Consider the following 24080-nt stretch of genomic DNA (forward strand, 5'->3'; position numbering starts at 1 on the left):
CGTTGGCATTGCTGTTCACACTGTGCGCAAAGCATGGTGCAGAAGCAGGCACGGCTGGGATAAGAAACGTGTACTAAGAAAGTAGAGGCTCTTCCACCCCTCGCCCCCAAGCAAGGGAGAATTGATCACATCCCTTTCATGGTGCGACTCAATTAAGGAAACAAACTCAGCAACAGTGAGGCTATAAACAAAAGGAATAAAGACGGGGGAGGGAGGAGCATCTCACCTGGTTCTAGCCCACTGAACACGACACATTTAAAACAACATTCTTACTCACCGTACAGCAGGACTCTGAGGACTTTAAGCTACTGTTGAATGGTTAGTAATGTCTGCTGGAATCTTGCAGTTACTGCAGCATTCCAGGAACAGCTCTGGCTCAATCTTTCATATTGTGCTTGGAACAAAAACTACCCTGAACCCACTCACCCTTGTGACTAGAAAATAAAAGCCTAAACAAAGCCAGTGCACTGGCCCTTCTTATTTTTGGCCAATACAGACATCCCCATTGCACGAGACCCTTCAGTACAACAAAAAGCTTTTGCTTGCAACCATTTTACCCTTGGAGGGAAGTCCTTTCTTAGGCCCTGCTTTCGTTAACTTGTATTGATTTAATGCATACGCTTATTTTATAAAAATGTTTTAAACAGAACAGTTTGCTTGTCCTTCAGCAACTTTATTTTTTAAAATATAGTTGAGTAGAAATTTTGGTACATTAGGGACTATTCTTTTACTGCATTGTAGAAAAATGATCTTGCTAAAATGATGCCAACACAAATTAGAGGGTTGTTGCCGCCAAGATTTTCAAAGCGAAGAGTGATTTTAATGGGGCCTGACTGATGCGCTTTCTGAAAATCAGGCCCTTGGGAGGTGTCTCAGACTGGGCCATCCAGAAGCACAAGTCATTTAGACCCAAGTTTTTCAAAAATGGCTTAAGTTGGATTGATCTTGAGATGAATGATGATATTTCCCAGAGCTGTCTACTACATAATATAGGTAAACACTGCCGGCTGATTCCAGATCTCATCAGTGCCTATGCATTCACTATCTAGACTGTAAACTGTGGCTCTGAGAAAAAAATCTTGAGTAGGTGGTAGCTGCACACGGAAAACCAGATCTGCAGCCAGGAATTAACCTACACATGAAGATGGAACTTGTTTTTTTGTAATGCGACTTAGGTAAATAAAAAGACGATACAAAGTGTGAACTGGATCTTGCGTGTGCTCTCACAGATGCAGAACGGGTTATGTCTTGACGCTATTACAATAGGTCCTAAGTTAGACTGAAGCACATCGCTTCACAAGCCAAACAGCTCTTTCTCCAGTACACGTTATAGACACGAGAGTAGCACGGATAATACCTCATGCTTCCTGCTGTCCCAAGTACAGTTTAACAATTTGGTCAAGACCTACCAATTTCTTGGTGGAAGAAAACAGAACCACCGTTCTGGATCCAGATAACAGCACAGGCTGCATTATCAGACCTCTGCTTTGAAAGTGATTGAAGTGAGCTTGATTGACTTCCACAGGAGCCTTCCCTCACCCCCACCATCGGAGACGCATTGTCAGGGAATCCCTCGCTGCTCCTCGTGGGAATGGTGATGGAACGTGAAGGTGACAGCAGCATCCCACGTGGCCTTCAGCACAGAGTCCTGGAGCCCACGCTTGTCAGCACAGTGGTTCCACTGGGAGAGGTCAGAGGTGCAGTCAGAACCTTCAGGAGGAGGCTTTACCTGGTGGCCATTCACACAGCGGCGACACTTAATCCTAAAACACAAAGATGGTAAAACACAAAGGTGAGGACCAGGGCACATTCTACACCTGCTGGGCTAGGTACAGAATCCTAGCGTTTCAGATTTGGGCGAAAGGGTGTACAATTAATGGAGATGGCATCAACGACCAGAGTGCACTTCATCAACATTTGGGTTAGCCAGTTCCCATTTGTCTAACGATCGGCCCAACAAAAAGCCCAGGCAAAATCAAGTGTCTAATCTGCGTGCACACGTACCATAACAGCGTGTGCAAATGACCGGAGACACGTGACTGGTCATTTAGTCTTTCTTGGTTACCATGATTCCATTTGGAAAATCTGGGCTTTTATTTCCAAAGCACCCTAGGCTCCACATGTGAACGTTTATACATACAATGAAAGTGTTATAATAAAATCCATCCAAATTCAGGCAAATCATGGGAAAAGAGGTGAACTACATGAAACCAGCAGTGGCTCCAAAGGGAGTTGAGAAAGTGCTTCATTTAGAAGGTAAACAATACTCTCTTTAGTTTACTCAGAGCAGTAAGACCTCAAACCTAATCACCTGTAAAATCCTAGGTCAGAAACAGAGCATGTGTGTAGACTTGAATTACAAGTCAGTTTACAAAATCGTCCTCTTACCTTCCAGGACCTACATACTTTGGTAATTCCCTTGCATCACACCTAAGGACATCACAATCTCTCAGCCCAGCACAGCTGTTTTAAGTGGTTATGGTGGAGCGGGTTTTAAATAAGGAATCCTGAACTCAGGACTCGGCAGATGACAAAGGAAGGATCTGATTTTCATACATTTACACAGGGTGAATTGTCAGTTTGTATATAAAATTGTTCTTGGTTTGGAATCACTACCTATGGCAATGAACGTCGACTGGCCTCCCAAGGGAAGTGGTGGACGCCCCACTGTGCATTTAAAACCAGACAAGCCATTTGTTAAATGCACAATGGGTAACAATCTTACAGTGTTGGGGGGGGGGGGGAAGAAGGGGCAGATGATCAAATAGGGATCTTCCATCCCTGGACTTTCTGTGCTTGAAAAGCTTTGGGAAATTAAAAATAACTTTCACTTCCCCGTGATATCTTACAGCCTCTCACCCTCCCAAGGATGTAGGTGGATGCATCAGCAGGGGTGGTTTGAGTACTTGTCCGATAATAGAAACTTCCATGACAAAATGAGAGGGTGAGTAGGAAGTGTCCATTTCCTTATGATTTATGGAGTGTTGGAAATGGAAGTCCACCCTAGACACTCTCCTCTCCTCTACCTCCCCATCAATAGAGAGGAAGACGGTCACTTGGTTAGGGCACTAACCTAGGATGTGAGGGTCCCAGGTTTAATTCCCTGCTCTGACACAGATTTCCCATGGGACCTTCAGTTAGTCACGTAGCGTCTCTGTGCCTCAGTTTCCCCTTTGTACAATGCGGATAATAGCCCTGCCTTGCCTCCCAGGAGTGTTATGAGAATAAATCCATTAAAGATCATGAAGTGCTTTGAAATCTACTAATGAGACATTCTGTGTAATATAATTATCTTCCTGCTGTACCAGCAACTTCTGAATCAGCAGATCAATAACTTCACAAGCCTGAATGGTTCACTAAGAGGTTCTCAGTGAACCAGAGGGCTTGCATCTCCACCTACAGCCTCTGTGTCCGTCATGAAGTCAGCACTGTTTATGCCATAGTCATTGGCTCTCCTAACCCATCAGTGTTTATAAACGTACTTGTCATGGGTATCGCTGGCTGTGGTCTCGTTCAACGTGAACAGCTCCTTCAGCTCTCCTAGCGAGAAGTGCCTCTCCACATCCTGCTCCTCATCCACCACGCAGCTGCTGAGTGCCTTCTTGTGGGTCTGACGCTGGAAAATCTTCTCCTCAATTGTTCCTGTCTATGAGAGAGAACGGCCAGTGGGATTAAGGGCAGCATGGAGAAGGCTAAAACTGGGATCTGGCCAGTACGCTGGGATTAAGCCTTTATCTGTATAAAAAGTACCATGGGGTCTTTACTGGCCAGAGGTTCAATTCCACCTCCTCCAGCTGCCCAGAGCCACCTTGCTAGGGGCACAGGTTCAGTACAGAATCCAAGGGACGCATCATCACCACTACCTCATGCAGTGCCCTCAGAGGGCTACCAGCACTGACCCAGCCCAATCCCGCTTATCTTGCGACGTGACATGATCACAACATGAGCTGATGCGGCCGCAGGCTGCAGTAAAGAGGCGACATGCAGGAAAACCAATCAGAGTACACAACTGCTACACGATGACACCAGGGTTTGGAACTCCTGCTAGAGATTCCCCTTCAGCAGCATGGTCCCAAGGGCCCTGCTGGTGGGAACGCAGTGGCTGTGGAGGGCAATGCTGTGCCACGGGGGCGGCTGGCAGAGGAGAGGGAGTGGTTAAAGCTCTGAATAGGGACTCGCAGATTCTGCCATCTACTACAATTATGGGAATATGGTGCCCTGCCAACAGCCACGTCTATACCCTGCCACAAAAGATTCATGTCTTATTTATAAAGCTTCGGTCACTTCTATTTCCCCATAAACCAACCACCATTAAAGAGCCAGGGCCCAAAAGCAATCCCATTGAAATCAATGGCTTAACTCTCATTGGCTTCCATGGCAGAAAATTTGAGGCCTGATGTAATCAAGTGCAATCCACGCCACATGGCTACAGACACTACAAGGTTCTAAGCCACAGCGTCTCTTTCCAGTTGCAAGGTCAATTATTCTACAGTATAATCAACTGCAGACTGGACTATAACCCATGTCCCGACAGGGTTAAAAGGTAACTCCGGACTCACTGAGAGCAACCTGTAGATGTAGCAGGTCTTCTTCTGGCCGTCTCGCCACACTCGAGCCATGGCTTGTTCGTCATTGGCCGGATTCCAGTCTGGGTCGAACATGATGAGTCTGTTTGCCCCAATCAAGTTCAAGCCGCAGCCACCTGCTTTGCTGCTCAACATGAAGACAAAGTCAGGGCTCTGTGGGGCAAGACATACTTAGATTAAATCCCTGCCAGCTGTCACATGATCACACCTGCGAAGACTGGCAGGACCAATGACGTGGGTCCGGGAAGCTCTACTTACCGAGAGGCTGTTAAACCGCTCTACGATCTTTGCTCTCTTTTTAATGGACATGGTGCCATCCAGTCGGACATATAAATACCTGTCACAGGACAACAGGATGGTTCATGGGATCAGATCATCATAGCCTTTTAATAGCCCTGGTTTTACAATGATAAAACCCAAGAAGAACAGAAACAGTTCTGCAAATGGCCTTGTGTTTGACTGTCAGGGTGTAGGCCTCTATAGAAATGGACAGAACTGTTCTGCTGACTCACCCTGGAAGCCAGACCTGATGGGTCACATTTAGTTCCATTTCCAGGGCCTCCCTCTGAGGCTAGAGTTCAGAACAGGAGGTCTTGCAGGGAAAAACCTAAAGAACAGCCACCTGAGGCTAAGGTTTATGTTCCAAGTATAGTCCTACAATAGTTACATCAGTAAGACCAACGACAAACCTCCTAGTCCTGCAGAGCTTCTCAAAGAGGTCCAGTGTTTGGGTGTAATTGGAGACCAGGACTACCTTGTCGTTGCTGGTGCTTCTAGTCACAGCCAGGATGTAGTCCAACACCAGCATCTTTCCTGGAAGGAAGAAAAGTGAACATGTTGTTAAAAACATCCCATTGCCAATATGTAGGGAGGCAGCACAGTCCAGTGGACAGAGCATTGGACTATCAGTCAGGAGACCTGGGCTCTATTCCTAGCTTTGCCTCTCTGTGACCTTGGGCAAGCTACTTAATCGCTGTGTGCCTCAGTTTCCTTATCAGAATAATGGGGAAAATATTTACCCACCTCTGTAAAATGCTTTGAGATCTACAGATGAAGTGAGTATTAACTGGGTTAGAGAGGACACATGCAGAGATGTACACAAGATCAGCCTCTTCCTAAGAGGTCACCCCAAAGTACCCCTGGTCACTGCATAAGATTCCATGCTCCCTGTCGCAGGGGGCCACCCTCTCTCAAGCAATCGATTCACACAGCAGAGTTACAGTGTGGTTACCTGACAGCTGGGGCTCCAGGGACTTGGGACTGTAGCCAGTAGGGAACAATTCCAGTGCTCCTGCAAACCCTTCCTCCTCCTCCACACACTTCTCGTAGATCAGGGCAGGGTCTGAAGAACAAACAAAATCTGGAAACCACTGTGGCTTTGAAGTTTGCAGAGCTCCCCGCTGAGAAGGGAAGCATGACTGCGATGGCACCAAGATGACTGCGTCCTTGTCATTGTACTGACTGTATAATTACATATAAACGCAGCATGAGAGTCACCCACCCCCACTGGCCTGTCCATCTGGCTCCCAGATCCCTCCCTCCCCAATCTTACTTCATATCCTACTGCCAGGATCACTCCTTCAAACACTCAGCAGCCAGGGAGTTGCATGATGACCGTGCTCCCAAGGCAAAAGGAAGGAGAGTTTGGCATTGCTAAATGACCACCTCTCAGGTCAGCTGAGGAGCAGCACTGATGGGCTCTGTAAGGAGCACGTGCATTCCAATCTGGCCAGAAGGATGGAGGTTAAAGCTGGGAGACATCAGGGGAAAACCCAAGAGCTCCAACAGAATCACGGATCACGTACTGGGGAAAATAACCAGCTTAAAGCATTTTCTGTGGGTGGGCCTCATGGAGACCCACAGCAGGTAGCTCCGTTTACAAAGGACTTTCTGTTGCACCTAGCAGCAGTAGTAACGCATGGTTCTCTTGCCAGACCCTTGTATTACACTAACTGGTCACCATAACAGGTTGGTAAAAATCACTATGCGGCCCTGATATTGCTCGGGTCACAGAATTTGTAGATGTCTCATATGGAGTCTGGTAACCACCTTTCTGTACACAGTGCTATAAAATCTCTCCTGGCCAGAGGCAAAACCCTTTCACATGTAAAGGGTTAAGAAGCTAAGGTAACCTCGCTGGCACCTGATCCAAAATGACCAGTGAGGGGACAAGATACTTTCAAATCTGGGGGGCGGGGGGACACAAAGGGTTGTCTGTCTGTCTGTGTGATGCTTTTGCCGGGAACAGATCAGAAATCCAAGCCTTCCAACTCCTGTTAAGTTAGTAAGTAATCTAGTTAGAAAATGAGTTAGATTTTCTTTTGTGTAATGGCTGGTAAAATAAGCTGTGCTGGAGGGAATGTACATTTCTGTTTTTGTGTCTTTTTGTAACTTAAGGTTTTGCCTAGAGGGATTCTCTGTTTTGATTACCCTGTAAGGTATTTACCATCCTGATTTTACAGAGGTGATTCTTTTACCTTTTCTTTAATTAAAATTCTTCTTTTTTAAGATCCTGATTGATTTTTCATTGTTCTTAAGATCCAAGGGTTTGGGTCCGTGTTCACCTGTACCAATTGGTGAGGATTTTTATCAAGCCTTCCCCAGGAAAGGGGGTGTAGGGCTTGGGGGGATATTTTGGGGGGAAGACGTCTCCAAGTGGGCTCTTTCCCTGTTCTTTGTTTAAAACGCTTGGTGGTGGCAGCATACGGTTCAAGGCCAAGGCAAAGTTTGTACCTTGGGGAAGTTTTTAACCTAAGCTGGTAAGAATAAGCTTAGGGGGTCTTGCATGTGGGTCCCCACATCTGTACCCTAGAGTTCAGAGCAGGGAAGGAACCTTGACAGAGTCCATTACCCTCGAAGGCCAAGAGAGTCTCCAGACACAGGAAGTACAAGATACCGATCGAATACTACAACGGTTCTTAGCCAAGAGGCTGCAGAGCAGCAGTACATTGGTCCCTCTGCATTGTCTTCCTCTTTCTCTAGAAGCCCAATCCAGTTATGGACCCAAAAATCACCTGCACGCCTCACAGCAGCTTGCTGTCTCCATAAAGCAAGCTGACAACCTCCTGGGTCTTCCCCCACCCCAGGAAAAGGGTCAGTTGTGTGAAAGAGCAGCACCAGGGAAGGAAGCAGCTGCCTCCAGAGGGCGCCACAGAAGAGCATGGCAATGGTGATTAGGGCTCTAACTTTGCATCCACTGGAGTTCTAGCACCAATTTCAATGGAAGCAGGACTGGGTTCTAAATGACCCTGGTTGGCTTCCCCTCTTCCTCTGCATCAAGTTCAACCTCCTCATCCTCACTTCAATGGCATCACAACTTTTCCCTGCCTACAGTTGTACCCTTGTCTCGCCCAGCACCCCCTCTCGCCTCTCCTCCACCTACCTGGCTCTGGTTTCCTTCTCCCAGCTGTAGTTTTGCTCCTCTCCGGTATGCCACCCCTTCTGCTGAGAACTGTCTCCCATTCCCTAGCCATCAAATTTTCTCCATCCTTTCCCAGCTCAGCACCTACTTCTGCAGGATCTCCGACAGTGTCTCTGAGTGCCTGGGGCTGAGTGGGTACATCCTTGTCATGATGTACCTACCGTGTAGGGCTGGGCAGGAAACGGGTTTTCTGTTCTGCAAATATTCTTGAGAGTTTAAAAATTCTTCCCACCCAAAATGGGGAAGAAAAATCAAAATCTCAAAATTCTTTTGAGAACCAAAAAACCAAAAAAGGTTTTTGGTTCAACTCAATCGAAATGTTTCCTTTTGATTTCGACCTTTTTTTCATTAATGAAAGTTTCAAAAGAAAAAGTCGTTTTGAACCAGAAAAACAGAATATTTGGTTTAGACATTTTCAAAAATTTTTTCCCAAAAACATTCCGGGTCGGGGGAGTCATCAGAACCAACCCTGCTTCACAAACAGTTTCTATTTCAACGAATTGGAATTTTTCAATGACAAAATCTTTAGTCAAAAAAATTCCCCACCACCCTACTGCTGGCTGTATTTGAGTGAAGCAATGTTGCCCTATAGTGGCTGGACCTCTTAGAACTCCTAGCCACAGGAAATCTCTTTTGGGTCAAGTGACAGCGACCTGTGAGAGTCAGGAGGCTCAAGGGTCTAGTTCCAGCTCTCCAGATGTGGGGGTGATTTATACAGGGAGTTGCATCAGATGGAGTCATTACATTACAAGCTCTTTGGAGCAGAGAGCTGGGCTTAAGTGTTTCGTGAAGCTCTGCATCCAATGCTCTGTAGATAATACAATAATAGCATTAAATCAACCTCTCACTCACGGTTACAGAGCTTCTTCAGGGACGTGATGGAGGAGAGAGACGACACGCTGATCTTCCCCTCCTTCAGCTCTTCGGCTGGCTTCGCTTGCTTCAGGAAGTGTTTGTACAGCTCAGTCTGCAGAGGTGTCAGCCTGAAACAGAACAGGGGGCTTAGCACAGTGCGGCAGGTCTGGGAAGATCCACAAGCTGATCTCAATCTTCCTCCTCCATCTCTACTATAGTTTGTTTGGGCCACAGAAACACACCTCTCACTGGGGAGAGCCTTAGTCCTACACAGATTCCATGACGAGACACCACTAAAATCCAAGACCCGAAAGTCAAGACTATTTTTTGTGAGTTTAGCCTTTACTTTTGTTCTCTCTTTTCTGTCCTTGATTTGGGCAGACTGTCCCATACCTGCAGCAAACCACCTGCTCGATTTTCACAGGTAGGTATTTGGACAGGATATCTGAAGTTCTCCTGATCAAACATCTGCAATGAAGGAAATGGGGATTAGAAACACAGATGACATGAAGAACAAAAAGCCATTGGTGAACTGCAATATTGTCCCTGACTAACATGACTGTGCAAGTCCCTTACAATCTAGGCCTGCAGTGCCTGAGAAAATGCTTCACACCTCTACCTTGGCAGGTGTGATCGGCCGGGATGGGTGTATTCTTGGGTCCTACATGCAGACGGGGGCAGGTGTTTCTAGGCTGAGGGTTCTCTGCTGTGGAAGTGCTCCACAGTGTAGTTCTACCATTCTCTCATGTGCTGCCTTGACTATAGGCACCACTGATTTCAATTAATCTTTGACCTCCGTGTCCTCTCTCCTTGCTTTTGTATCATGATTCCAGGATGAGCGAGTTACTGAAACCTGGGTGTGCACACTGAATGGGGGATAGTGGGGAACTCCCCAAGCAGGAGAGACAGAACAGACCCCAGAGCACCAGCTTCAAATCCCCTTCACCATGAACAAAAGCAGGGGCCCGCAGGATCATAAGGAGTCCCTTCTACCCCTCCCAGCCACATGTTTCACTGAGCCTTTTTACTGCCAGGCCGTGTCAAGGTCATGGCCAATTTTGCAGAGCGGCCGTACCGTGTGAAATTAAATTGACCGTGAATATAAACTGCTCTATGGCATTTGCAATGGTTGCAAAAGCTTATATAGAACCAAGACTTCAGCAACATTGTGAATGCTGAGGAGACTCTAGTTAGGGCTCTTCTGCTGTCAATCAGTTACCTGTCAAAGATTTCGTTAGCGTGGTTGCTTACGATTCGTAATCAGAAAAGTAACGGTGTAAAAAAATGAAACCATCTTACAGTGTCACTGAGTGGACAGAACACTGACTGGGACTTAGGAGTCCTGGGTTCTATTCCTAGCTCTGCTACTGGCCTGCTGGGTGACCTGGGGCAAGTCATTTTCCTGCTCCGTGCCTCAGTTTCCCCATCTGTAAAATGGGGATAATGATACTGACCTCCTTCGTAAAACGCTTTGAGATCAGCTGACAAAACATGCTAGATAAGAACTAAGTATTAATAATACTCAAGAGATTTACTCCTAGTGCCACAACATCTTACCTAACTGGCATGAATATGGTTTATTCTTGTGAGCCCCACAGAGCCAACACAGCTATGAGAGAGTGAGCTGGGTTCTGTTCTGCCTCATGTATCATCATGAGAGTTGACAGCCATCTTAGTTGTCGAATCTTTATCGTAAGGGTTGACGCAAGAAGCAGAAGGAAAACAGTGGGATGCTAAGGCACCAGATGGAGTTGGAAACATGGGACAATTAGAAAAATCGTCCTTTGATTTGTAATCTGAATACACGGTGATGAACTGGGATTAGCAGGAACCATGAGTGTCATTCTGACAATCCCTTTGCAGAGTATAACTGCACATTAAATATATTCCTTATGTCTTAGTGTTAATAGGGCTTTATTGACTCATCAGCTATTCAATGCACAAAACTCGCAACAGGACTTGTTCCGACACTGTACTGGAATCTTCAAAAATGGCTGTACGTGGGAAGGGGTTTATGCTTCGCTTTCTGGGGAGAGGATGTTAGAACTCACCTGTTCACAATGCTGATCAGCTCTTTGAGTCGCTCCTCCCCTTTATGCCTCTCCGCTTCACTTGCATCTGCATCCCTGCCTTTTAGGATAGGGATTTCAAAATGCTTTTTAAACTCCTGCGCTGTCCCTGTTCAAAACAGAGGGGAAAGGTCAAATGTTACAACAGCATCTCATCTGCAGGCATGTGGGCCTTTGACAGAAAAGTGGATTTCCCCTCCACCCCAGGCACTGCCAGAGGGTTGTGGGCCCTGGATGGAAACACTTCAACCCTAGCTTTTAACACGTAAACCCTAGCTTGTCACATCAGAAATAATTCAGACAATGCTGGTGAATGTGAGCAACAGAATAATATTTAACATTTATACAGCATTTCCATCCCCAAAAGACTTTACAAGTATAATTAACCCTAACCCCCAAAAGGTATTAGCCCCATATTATAGCTTGGGAAACTGAGGCACAAATAGGTTCCATGAGTTGCCGAAGACACGGGCCAATCGATCACGTTGCCGCCCTGTGCTAAGTCCCCAAGCCAAATCAAAACTCATGGAGAAAAAGAAGAGAAATAAAAACACCTTCTATCCCCATCCCATCCTCCCTCTGATGAAATTCTGGAGGCAGAATCAGACACAGCCCACATATTGCTCTTGGCCTGGGGAGAGAGTTCTGTGCATGAAGAAGGGATAGATTTAATGCCATGCCATTATGTTTCACAACAAAGAGACCAGGGCCCTCAGAATAACAACAAAACATAAAAGACTGATCTATGGTTGGTTTATTTATTCTTGCCCTTGAACAGAATGTGGCCTTTCTGGGACAAGCCTTCGCCCTCCCTGCCAGACAGCATCAGAGCCAATCTGAACCTGTTGATGCAGTGGAGAACATAAAACACCAACAGATTAGTAATATGCTTTGCTCTTCAAATAAACCAGACCATGGACTACCAAGGGCACTGGACACAAGACGGAGCCCAGAGACGGAATGTTTTAATCTGCAGAAGCAGCCATAAGAAGCATTAGATCCGCCAGCAAGGAGGAAAAAGAAACAAATCAAATCATGCCTCTGTTCAAACACTTTTCTCCTTTCCCCTGTAAATAGGGTGACGAGGTGAACCCCAGATTCACAAGCTTCCTCATCTTTGTCCCAAAGATGTCCCAAACCAAAACCCTGGATGTGACCACCACTGGACTAAGAAATCAAGAGGAAGGGTGGTCTTGTGATTAAGGCAGTAGGCTGGGACTCCAGATCAATGTTCAGTTCCCAGCTCTGACACACAATCCCCCTGTGACCCACGGCAAGTCCCTTTATCTGTCTGTGACTTGGTTCCCCATCTGTGAAATGGGCATAATTAAGCCTTCCTTTGTCTGCCTACTCTATTTAGCTTGTAAGTTCTTTGGGGGCAAGGACTGTTTGTTACTACGAATGAGTACAGCACCTAGCACATTGGGGCCCAATCTAGTTGGTGACTAGACACTACTGGACTACAGGTACTATAAACGAGGATAATGCTCAGATTCACATTTGAACTTTGCAGTTCAGGGCCATCACGAAGGCCAGTGCTGCTAACTTCTCCAGCACTGGTGGCTGGGGGAGGTCCCTGCCAGATAGGCCACCTGCCTCTTGATTCACAGTTCAGTCTTGAGAAAAGAAGACTGATGGGGGTCTTGATAACAGTCTTCAACATGTTAAGGGCTGTTATAATGAGGATGATGATCACTTGTTCTCCAGGTCCACTGAAGGCAGGACAAGAAGTAATGGGCTTAATTTGCAGCAAGGGAGATTTAGGTTAGATATTAGGAAAAACATTCTAACTTGAAGGGTAATTAAGCTCTGGAACAGGCTTCCAAGAGAAATTGTGGACTCTCCCTCCTTGAAGGTTTTTAAGAGCAGGTTGGATAAACACCTGCCAGGGATGGTCTAGGTTTACCTGATCCTGCCTCAGCACATTGGCCTGGACTTGATGATCTCTCAAGGTCCCTTCAAGCCCTACATTTTTATGGTTCTATAAGCTGCACAGGGGTTAACACCGTCACGCTCCTTACCTAGGATGCCCGAGTTAACGAAGTGCACCAAGCTGAAGTATTCGAGCAGGTCATTCTGAATGGGGGTCCCTGAGATGAGAACTCGCCGTGGTGTGTTTAAGCCGTCCAGAGCCTGGTATGTTTGGTTTTCAGAGTTCTTCAGCCTGTGACCCTAAAAAGAAAAAAAAAGCAAACAGGAAATCCCATGGCACTTGGTGAGAGGAAGCAGGTCTGAGAGATCTCTGTCAACGCTGATTTATTTGAACTGTAAGTTTCTCAGGACAGGACTGTCTCTGTTCTGGGTATATACAGCACCTGCACTGAGAGGCCCTGCTCTATGACTAGTGCTACCCCTGGGTGCTACCCTAATAATAATTATTATATGGCCCAAATTAAGCAAACATTTTGTTTTCTAAAATGGGAACAATATCCCCTAGCTCCCAGCAATAGCCAGGATGGTTAATTTATCGCTATTTGTAAATTGCTGCAAGATCCTTGGCTGAAAGTTGCTACTCAAGGGCAAAACATTAAGGTGCCCAGATACCACGGGGTGGGGCACACTATAAATATGTAGATAGAAAAGAATGTGCTCCACTTTCAGGATCATCTCAGTCTGCATTACAACGGATACAGAACCAAGCCACCGAGTGTCACTAGCATTCTATGAAACTCCTCTAAGGGAGGCAGAGGAAGTAGTAAGTGCATGGGCAGAGTGCTGTACAGCTCCTCATTGGTCTGGGGCTGGGCACAGGCTTGCTTTGCTTGTTTTCCCTTCAGGAAAACGGAGCTCTAGCACAAATGTGAAGCTGGATACCGATACACAGCATCGGAGAACAAAAGGTTTGAATGGAACTGCATTTTACTCGTGTGAAGGCAGCTCCCGAAAAATCCAGCCCTCGCCGAGTAGAATCCAGCACCTGGAGAGTACGAACTCGTTAGCCTAAGCAAGGATCACTCACCTTGCCTGTTCACACGTTCTCCCCCTGTATCGTCAGCCCCCCCATCCCCCTAGCAGTGCTAGGAGACCACTCAGAGGCTCCCCTTCAGGCATGCATTCGCACTTACAGCTCCTCCTGCTAGCCCAGTGCTCAGGAAAGAGATCCTTTCTCAGACACAAGAGTCCAGTGCTCCAGTAGGTCCTGATCCAACTTCCATGGATGTCAATGGACGTTTGGAGCAGGCCCTTTGTTCCCTAATCTTTACTGTGTTGTCGTCAGCACAGCCGACACTTGACCTTCTATTGTTTGGGGGACACAGGTCCAGCCTGATAATACACGCAATGTATACAACATATGGGAGGCAGCATAATCTAGTGATCAGAGCAAAGGATTGGGGGTCATGAGACCTGACTTGCAGCATGAGCCTGGGTAAGTCATTTAGCCAATCTGTAACTCAGCTTCTCCATCTGTGAAGTGAGGACAGTGCTACTGACTGCCCTTTGTACAGCACCCGGGAAGCTCTGGCTGAAAGGTGCCTGGGGCTGGATATTATCACACACTCCATTTGTGGGCTAGCAACCAAGAGCACTTCCAACACAAGGATGCAAATGCTGCCAGGCCGTTCTGATTATTTCTCCATATGAAAGCAGAAAAAGCTCAGCACGGGACTAAAGAAACACCAGCTGCCGTCTCTGTACCTCGTCACATATGACCAGCCCGACGCTCCCCTTCTGGAGAACTTCGGCGTGAAGGCGGAACGTCTCGTAGGAAATGATCAGGATGGGAGAAGGCACTCGCAAGCCACGCTGGTTCATAAAACCGGCTACAGGAAGGAAGAGGAAGACGTGAGCGGCACAGGGAATGGAAAAATATTTGAAAGCCAGGCAGAAGATAAGTTCAGGGGAGTCTTTCCATTTATTCCAACTGCTTTTGAGCAGACCCTAAACAAACCCATCTGAGACACTTCCCCTTTAGCATTCTGAGACGCTTCTCTCCATTGGCTCCCTTCCCTGCAGGCCTTCTGCTTCCTCCTCTTCCGCTAATCGCCCCGTCCCTTCCCTTTACCTCCCACTCAACGCCCTTTGGTCCCTCCCTCAGCCTCCCATCCCCTGCCCTTTCCTGCGCTGGCTGCTCTCCAGCAGAGGAAGGCTCAGAAACCGCCCTAACCAAACACACCCATGTGAATCTCATTGGGGGGTTCACACCAGGAGATCATCCACTGAACGAACACAGAGATGTAGGGGCCTGAGCCAAAGACCACTGAAGTCAATGGAAAGACCCCCAGTGAATTCAGTGGGCTTTGGTTCAGGCCCTAGATCTTTACATCAGCTGTTGAAGTGTCTTTTCCTTCTGCTAGAAGACTCCCCTACAGACTGAGAGACAGACAAGCCAGCTGCATGTAGTTGCCTCCACACCTAGTTTACGGTCTATCTCGTCTTTGGAGCCTCCGTCGATGGCCAGTGGCTGAATCCTTCCTCCGAGCCATTTGCCAACTTCATTGTACCAGTTTTTAACCAGGCTGGAAGGAGAGACCACCATTGCCTTGTCGATTTCAGGCTTGCCGTCGGGACTCTGACGCAGCAGCGTCCACATCAGCGTGATGCACTGGAGGGTCTTGCCCAGACCCATCTCGTCAGCCATTATGCAACCATGGCTCCCAGGGATCCGCCGGCTCGTGACACATTCCCAAAGGAACTTCACCCCCTGCATGAAAAGGGGGGGCTTGTTGATTAGAATGGACTTGTGGATGCAGAACGAAAGCCGTGTGCAGTAACGCAGTCTCACTGCATTGTGGGTCTGAGGTTATCATACACAGTATCTCAGATGTACACAGCACAAAGGAACTGGAAGCACTATACTAACTATATAGAGGAATCCCCAGAGATGCTGCTGAAATGCAGCTACCTCTGGGGCGGACAAACCATACAACTGGTTAACAACGCATAGCAATGCTACACACCAGTTTGAGACAGGAAGTGAAGAAGTATCCAACTGAAATTACAAGGGAGACATTAGGCATGCAGAATTTGATTGCTCAGACTAGCACCTGCATACTGCACTGACAGGTACATGAGGAACACCTAAGATGGTAATATATAGTTTGGCCTGGACACTGGGGCTACCATCCCTCCTCAGAAAAAGTGCCAGGGATCTTACTGACAAGTGGTCAGGATCTCTCCTGAAAGAGAGTGTCTCCAGCTATGCAGCTGGAGACAAGCACCGTGCTGGCTTACACGACTGGTCCAGTTTTGACTCAGAAAGGAGAACACAAGCTACTGAGCTGCCTAAACCGAGACCTGCAGGTCTCCCATCCAGGCACAAAGCTAATTTGACCCTACTTAGTTTGGAAGGTCATAAAAACTCACAGGTTGCACCCATACAGCCTCTGGTTATAAGTCTACCGCTGATAATGTCCTGTATCCATTATGATCCTGAACAGCTTATTAGGCACCTAGCCTGTTGTGTGGGGTTTTTTTGTTTTATTTTAACACATTAGCCCTGGGTTTTGCTGGTTCTGGTATTTAGGACAGGAGATGTTTTTCACTGAAACGCATACACGCTGCTACACTGGCTGACTCAGGATCCAAATACATTACTGACAGCTGACATTTAGGAACAGAGATTTCAGAGCAAAGCTGTGCAGATAATTTATGGTTAGAGAGTCAAACAAGTTAACGTGCAATGATAAAAGGCCTTGACGTGTGGTTCTATCCTAAACAATGACTGTTGCACTAGGCACAGGGGGCTTTGTAAGCCAAGCTGGCCTCTTCCTGACTAGCATACCACACTATTAATACAAACCCTATGGAGGTGTGTTGCAGGTGAACACCTCTGTATAACTTCTTCAAGGTAAACAGAGATTGGAACTTAGGTCCCAAGCCTCAAGGAGCTCCGTGTAGTGCTCTATTCCGAGTTCCTTGCAGGATCTGTCTGTTCCTTACAGTTCTACTGATGATGCATGAGCTAGTGCAGAAGTCACCTCATTTGGCTCTGCGAGGCTAGACTGAAGTAATGAAAACTACAGTGAGCAGGTCTGACACTGGGAGCAGATCTGTGGAGCGAGATGGTGTCATTTTTAGACAGTAACTTTTCTGATGTAACACATAACGTGGGGGAATATTACCATCAGGAAGCAGGTAGATTCACAGATTTTTAAGGCCCAGAAGTATGATCATCTAGTCTGACCTCCTGCATAACACAGTCCAGAGATTCAACCAAGGGATTCCTGCATCAAGCCCATAACTTGTGGTTGAGCGAGAACATATCTTGACTTCAAGACAGATAGATACTGTGTAAGTCTAATATAAACACCTACACATCAGATGTGTGTATAGCAGGCCAGAATCCTAGCTAATATTACTTGGAAATTACAATCATTAATTGATCTCCTATAGTGATTTTTGGCTAAGGTCTAGCATAGTATCAGTTTAACATCCAACTGACCCTGAACCTATCTGAGTGTTTCTTACAGGGCTCAACCCCACAATATCTCAGCACTTTTGTCTGGGGAATGGAATGTGCCACAGCAGAGGAACCATCTCTGTGGTCTAACAGGCCTTTGGCATATTTAAGGATGATCTTAAATCCATTCAGCTGCAGTTGCTATGACTATAGTTAGAAACAGATCTTCCTAGTGAAGGTAGCGGTTGGCTTTGTACATCCTCCCTCCACCCATCTGCCCAGAATTCTCTGTAAAGTTTAAGCACTTGAGGTGGAGATTAAGGAACTCCTGATGGCTCAAAGCAGTTTCCCACAAAACTCACTTCTCTCTGATGAGGCCGTAAAACGCGACTGAGAACGGGATCCACCACAACATGGATTGGCACTTTGTCTCTGCAGGAGGCAAACAAGAAAGGAGAGAGAGTAGAATGAATGCCCTGGTCCAGGCTTTTCTGGCTCACTCCTGTTCTGAGGACTCATGGTAAGTGGCACAAGGAAGGCGACTGCTAGCAATCCTATCTGCTTTGCAAAGATCAACCACGTTAGGGACTTGGTACATGGTTGCCCCGACAGTTAAACACCACAGTGCCATTTTGCAGTCTAGGTGGAACCACGTTGTAATTGTGTCCCTGAATGCAAAGCTGGAACACAATTCAGATACAGAGCCCGCACCCACCACAATACCGGAATGGGTGGTGACCATGTCACAGGGCAGCCACATTATGACTAGATGCTGTGACTTGAGTACTTTTGTGACATAGATAATTAGTGCTAACCTGAAATATCCTGCAACTTCTAGATGAAGGTTGCAGGATATATCTAGCCTAGATACTTATTACCATAACACCTGAGCGCCTCACAATCTTTAATGTAGTTATCCTCACAACACTCCTGTGAGGCAGGGTAATGCTGTTATTCCCATTGTACAGAGGGGGAATAACTGACTTGCCCAAAGTCACAAATGCAGTCTATGGCAGAGTAGGGACTTGAATCCAGGTCTCCCCAATGCTAGGCTAGTGCCCTAACCATTGGACCATCCTACCTCTCTGACATACTGTTATTGGAAGTGAAGCAGTGGTTAGCAAAGATAGCCTCATCCCTGCAATGGGAGCATCAGTGACCACTCTAGGTAAGGTTGCCTGATGGTTCCCATTCTAATCCCCAGTTTTTAGTTCCTCATTTTGGTTGGCTTGTACCTTAATGTTGACATATCCAGACTGAGCACTGAAACGTGCAACTGACAGGGAATAAAGCCCTCTTAGGAATGGACTGAAGTGTACAATGAGCCTTGGGCTTACCCACGAGTCAACCCCATGGGTAGAACACCACAAATGATCTAAGATGGATATGTTCCTTCCTTTGGTTACTATTGCTACAAGCTAGAGACATTCCAGAGCCACAAGGCTCAGAACCACATTTAACTCCAAAGTTCTGATCCCAATTCCCAAGGTTCAGAACCTTTTGGGAATGGAAGACTAGCCAACGAGGTAACTCACTTGTCTATTTTCAGCTGGTCGTGTGCACTCAGCGGCGGGGGCTCATAAAGAACCAGAGCCCCTTCTTCAAAAGGGTCATGGAGAGCGCTCCTTACCCCTGTCCGTTTGATGCCCAGGGCCCTCAAGCCCAGTGACCCTGAAAACAATCACAGGCAGGATTCAAAGGAATGCCAGTTGCTTCCTCCCAGAAAAAACTGAGCCGCGCAAAAGGCTGAGAATTCAGACACAATCCACTGCCCTGAAGGAGGAGGCTCAACACGCTGTTTACAGTGTGGGTGTGATGCTGGCAGAATACAGATTCAAGAGGAAGCCAACGCTGCATGCACCAGCAGCTTAGATGTGCTCTACGAGCCAGCTGACGGATGGCTCTCTACGGGTGCGCTGAGAGGGAGGGCAGGGAGCCCTGTCCCCCACTGCACTCACACAGGGGCAGCAATAATCTGCGTGCAAAGTGTGGGGGAGCTCTGGGGGGGCAGGTTCACAGTCACAGCCCAACCCCCTCTGCACACGGGCTAACTCTGAGCTAGCTATGGGGGTGCTGACTACGTTCCCCGGCCAGCGCTGCAGGTGCATTACAGCTAATACAGGCACTTCCACAGCATTTGAGTGCTGAAGATGCCCCTAGGCTCTCCAAGGCCATAACTTAGCCTTGTATAAGGACAAGCAGGGCCAAAGGCTGTACGTTCTAGGAGTTCAGTAAATACATAACTAGGCATCTCACAAACCACTGGCCCAAATCCTCCTCTCAGAAACCAATTCAGAGCTCAGTGGGAGTTGCATGCATTTATCCCAGGGTAGGATGTGACCATTAGCATCTACCTTTACAGCACTGCATTTAACAGTGGACTGCCATATCTTAGAAGGATATCACATAATCTACTGTTCTGTCATCCCCCTCTGCCATGCAGTAGCAAGTGTTGTGGCCTTGCAGGTGAGCTTCCCGTTAAGAGTAGAAATTAGTGACTTGGATTCTGGGCATTTTCTGAGTGTAATTTATTTACACAGATACACCAGTCATGGAACAGAAGTGGGCATAAACAGCACACGGGGAAACCTCTCCTTTAGAAATCCTTGCCCAAACATCAGTGCCTGGTTCCCAGGAAGCAATTCTGCTCCAAGGATTGACTCTAGTTAGGGAGATTAAAATGAAGCATAATCTCCTGCTGCTTGCAACAGCTCCCCCAAAAGAACATTCAGCACAAAACAACAATCCAGCTTCTCTTAAAAGACTGCACACTGCTCCCCTGCTAAGAAAAGATGACTATGTATAACAGCGCCATCTAGTGAGTCCCACCATAAAAAAAAAGCTGTGCAGACACATACTACACCCTCTACAAATAAGGCTTAATTCCAACTTCCTTTCAAACCTGCTTTTTCAGCTGCTAACCACTGTATCAAATAAGTTCCTTTTGGGCTGGTAATTACCATACTTGGTCTCATTTAATAAAAACCCCACATTTGGACTAAAGTTTGAGTGAAACTGGTTGACCTGTTATTGAATCAAGGGAGAAAAAATGGTCCCATTTGTTCCAGTCAGAAGTTTGTGCACCACATATTTAAGAACAGCTGAAGCTATCAGACACAGCTTATTAAAAAGATCACCCCGAGACTTAAAGTATCAAGCCAAGTATAAAGAAAACTGGTGCACGCTTATTGGTTTCACATACATTGTTCCTCCAGTTAGTGATATTGGGGGTATTATTTAGACCAGTGGTTCCCAGACTTGTTCCGCCGCTTGTGCTGGGAAAGCCCCTGGCGGGCCGGGCCAGTTTGTTTACCTGCCACGTCCACACGTTCGACCGATCGCAGCTGCAGCTCCCATTGGGCTGGAGCAGCGAACTGCGGCCACTGGGAGCCACGATCGGCCAAACCTGCGGACGTGGCAGGTAAACAAACCGGCCCGGCCCGCCAGGGGCTTTCCCTGCACAAGCGGCGGAACAAGTTTGGGAACCACTGATTTAGACTGTAAACTGTTTGGGCCAGAAACCTGTCTCGCAGTTTTGTTCTGTAACATGGTATGCAAGCCTATGGTACTTTGTAAAATATGTAACCGTCGTAATACAGAATCCAGTACTGAAATGTAGGATTATCCAAACTAAATACTAATAAGAAATAAGACTGCTTCCCTAATGGGGCTATATTTTTCTGTTCAAACTAACACATACAAAAGGAGGAAAATATCACTGTCTGACAAAACCAAAATGTCACCTTTTTCACAGGAGGCAGATTTGATACAGATCTGTTAAACCCCCTTCATTTACCTTGATAATTTGGAATGGGTATTTTGAAGGGTTTTGACAAAATGCTGCGGATAAATGCCTCCTAGGAATGGAGAAAGAAAAATATACATTAAAGTTATTTACTATCAGAGATAGCTACATAACAGACAAAGAAGCCATTTGCTAAGGCCCCAATCCTGCAAAGTGGTGAGTGCTCCCAATTCCCACTGATGTTTCTGTCCCAGATATTTTAAAGTCATATTTAATATGTTTTCCCTCTGGACTCTCCAAAACATGAAACTGACTAATACCGCTTCATGTGATTAAACATCCTAGCATCATAAACTTCTTGCTTAAATACATCACTAATACTTGACTGCACCACTGAATATTTCCATAGGGAAGTTGTGTGAACTTCATTATGAATAAAGTGCCTGGTCCAGTGGGACCCTAAATTCAGGTGAGGCCTCTAGGTGCTACTATAACATAAATAATCATGCAAGCCCTCATTACGTGGAATTCCCATTGACTCAATGAGAGTTTTCGTAAGTGCACGTGTACAGATCATGCCCAAGATGTATAACCTAATAGAAGGGTGTGAGCCCTTCTGATCACAGATATACAGTGAGCAACTACTCATTGGCATGTGCTGACAATATGCCCTCGAGCGATCCACTTACATGTTTGCTGCTATCAAGGCAGTGAGGTCGATTGGTCAACGGGGCCAACGGTTTCCGGAAAGGTGACACGTAACATTCCCAGCTCTGGCTCTCACTGCCAGCTTTCCGCTTCTTTAGAGTCTAAGAAAGAAAATCAGGACAGGCTGCGGATGATTTGGAGAGACCAACGCAGGATAAATGTATCACCGTCATGCTCTATAAGCATCTAACCACACAGACAATGAAGCCAGCCAGCTGAGTAAGTCTGAAAACAGAACATCATTACTCACGGCCATTGTAAGGACACTGCCAAGGTCGATGGGCCCAAAATTTTACCTACCTGGACGTGAATGTGTTTAAAATACTCCTCTAATTCTGAATATATCCATTAGCCCCTCCCCAAACTAGTGCCGTCACATTGCTATGCCATGCAGTATTTGGGTGCACGCAGCAGAAATATGGGTCAGCAAAAATGCATTTGTTTTGTTTTCAGTTAGCAAACTTCCTTCACGAAAAAAGTTAGCACCCCATGCTGGACCCAGCACACTGATTATAGGGTTTTTAGCATCCCTATTGGCTCCTGATCAGAGTTCTTATTAGGGAAGCGAAAGGGCTGCAAATTTCAAGCTGAATGTTAGACACTCAGGAAAGTGACAAGACAAATACACATACATACATACATAGAGAGGTCAATGATTTATAATGATCCCATTCAAAACCATCTCTCCCTCCAGGGAGGGTATCTTTCTGAACAATATGCTCTGTAGCCCAAACGGAAGTTATGGGTTTCATGCAGAAATCACGGGATGAAGTTCTCTGACCTGTGTTATACACAGGGTCAGACTAGATGATCACAATAGTCCCTTCTGGCCTTAAAAAATCTATGAATCTATATTTCTGGTCATTTAGCCTCCCCCAGCACATCCAGTGATTCTCCTGGAGGGTGGGGGGTTGTTTCTATCCAAGAAGAGAGACCAACTCTACAGAGATACACATACTTTGACTTTTAAGATATGGTCCTGACCCAAACATCCCCAAACTCTAGTGAAGTCTGAATCTAAACTTTGGACCAGACCCTGGAGACCCACTGAATTCCATGGGACTTTATAAATGCTTTCTTAAAATGATGATCAGGTGCCAACGGCTAAATTCCCAGGGTCAGCATGTTTGGGGTCTCACTGTTTGTCTATAGAAACACCTGCCTAAACAACTGGGACTTGTCGCTTGGTCTAACAGTGGAGCACCTTAGGCTCAGCCCGATTTCCAGTGGACGTGAATTCCATAATCCCAGCCCTTCACCGTGGGAACGCCCTGCCCATCATGCGCTGGGACCTGTGCTCCGTTGGCCAAAGCGTCACCGCTGAGCATCCCGGGAGGTGGCGGCTACTGAGAAAACTGGGCCTGTCCATGGGAGAGGGCACACAAGCAGGTCCTATGCATTTCTCAGCCCCGCCAAGGGAAGGCGCTACCCTTACAGCCAAGCCCAGGAGCGGGAAGGGCAGCAGCACTGGAAACAGACCTCTAGCCAGCCAGACAACAGAGGGGAAGGGGGGTGCGGGAGGGTGCGGAGCTCACCGCCTCGGGGTGCCAGTCCTCATCATCCTCTGAGTCATCGCCCCCCGGCTTCCTCTTGGCCAGCTGGCTGGGGGCCAGGCTTCTCCTCTGCAGGAAGGAAGGAGAGAGAGATGGCGATGAAGAAGTGCGGCAGCCCCACGGGAGTTGAGGGGAGGGGGTTTTGCCAGTGATTGCATGGGGGTGCTGCCCCTCCCCCTTACCATCGTAGGGGGCTATAGCAGCATCCAGCCCCACGCAGGGTGCAGCTCGGGACGGGAGGGGGGCGCTCAGGCCAAGCCGGGAGGAGTGTGAATGGGGTATGGGGAGGGGGTCAGGCCAGGGGAGGGAGTAGGCAAGCTGGGGGCTGTATGGGGGAGGGGAGCACCCCAGGAGTCTGTATGGGGGGCAGGCAGATGTAGGGGGGGTCACCCCGGGTTCGGGGGTTCGCACGCCGGGGGGGCTGGCTGGGGGAGGGGGTCACCCCGGGTTCGGGGGTTCGCACGCCAGGGGGGCTGGCTGGGGGAGGGGGTCACCCCAGGTTCGGGGGTTCGCACGCCGGGGGGGGCTGGCTGGGGGAGGGGCAGTATGGGGGGTCACCCCAGGTTCGGGGGTTCGCACGCCGGGGGGGCTGGCTGGGGGAGGGGCAGTATGGGGGGGGCTGGCTGGGGGAGGGGGAGTAGGGGGGGTCACCCCGGGTTCAGGGGTTCGCACGCCGGGGGGGGGCTGGCTGGGGGAGGGGCAGTATGGGGGGTCACCCCGGGTTCGGGGGTTCGCACGCCGGGGGGGCTGGCTGGGGGAGGGGCAGTATGGGGGGTCACCCCGGGTTCGGGGGTTCGCACGCC

At 47.6% G+C, this 24080-nt stretch overlaps 1 protein-coding gene across 1 annotated transcript; it reads right to left on the bottom strand.

Annotated features, from left to right (window-relative positions):
• Positions 1-652: 652 nt before the first annotated feature.
• RAD54L (RAD54 like) lies at positions 653-23745 on the bottom strand. The gene is made up of 18 exons (XM_048862632.2): positions 23460-23745; positions 23260-23346; positions 21706-21825; positions 21068-21128; positions 18807-18942; positions 17634-17703; positions 15285-15573; positions 14568-14692; positions 12953-13103; positions 10914-11040; positions 9256-9330; positions 8860-8990; positions 5818-5928; positions 5276-5399; positions 4845-4923; positions 4560-4739; positions 3483-3646; positions 653-1763 (listed from the first exon to the last, which is right to left on the bottom strand). Exons 1-18 carry the CDS (start codon positions 23460-23462, stop codon positions 1562-1564), a joined length of 2235 nt encoding a protein of 744 aa, XP_048718589.1. The 5' UTR covers positions 23463-23745; the 3' UTR covers positions 653-1561.
• Between the last annotated feature and the right edge of the window lie 335 nt (positions 23746-24080).

Source organism: Caretta caretta, chromosome 8 (genome assembly GCF_965140235.1).
Source record: "Caretta caretta isolate rCarCar2 chromosome 8, rCarCar1.hap1, whole genome shotgun sequence".
NCBI lineage: Eukaryota > Metazoa > Chordata > Testudines > Cheloniidae > Caretta > Caretta caretta.

What these genes read in the sequence shown, in the direction of transcription:
- RAD54L (XM_048862632.2), bottom strand. An exon ending in GACCAGCTGAAAATAGACAA is followed by an intron (nt 17,704 to 18,806) that starts GTGAGTTACCTC and finishes TGCCTCCTGCAG; the next exon opens with AGACAAAGTGCCAATCCATG. An exon ending in CGAGATAGACCGTAAACTAG is followed by an intron (nt 14,693 to 15,284) that starts GTGTGGAGGCAA and finishes TCCTTCCTGTAG; the next exon opens with CCGGTTTTATGAACCAGCGT.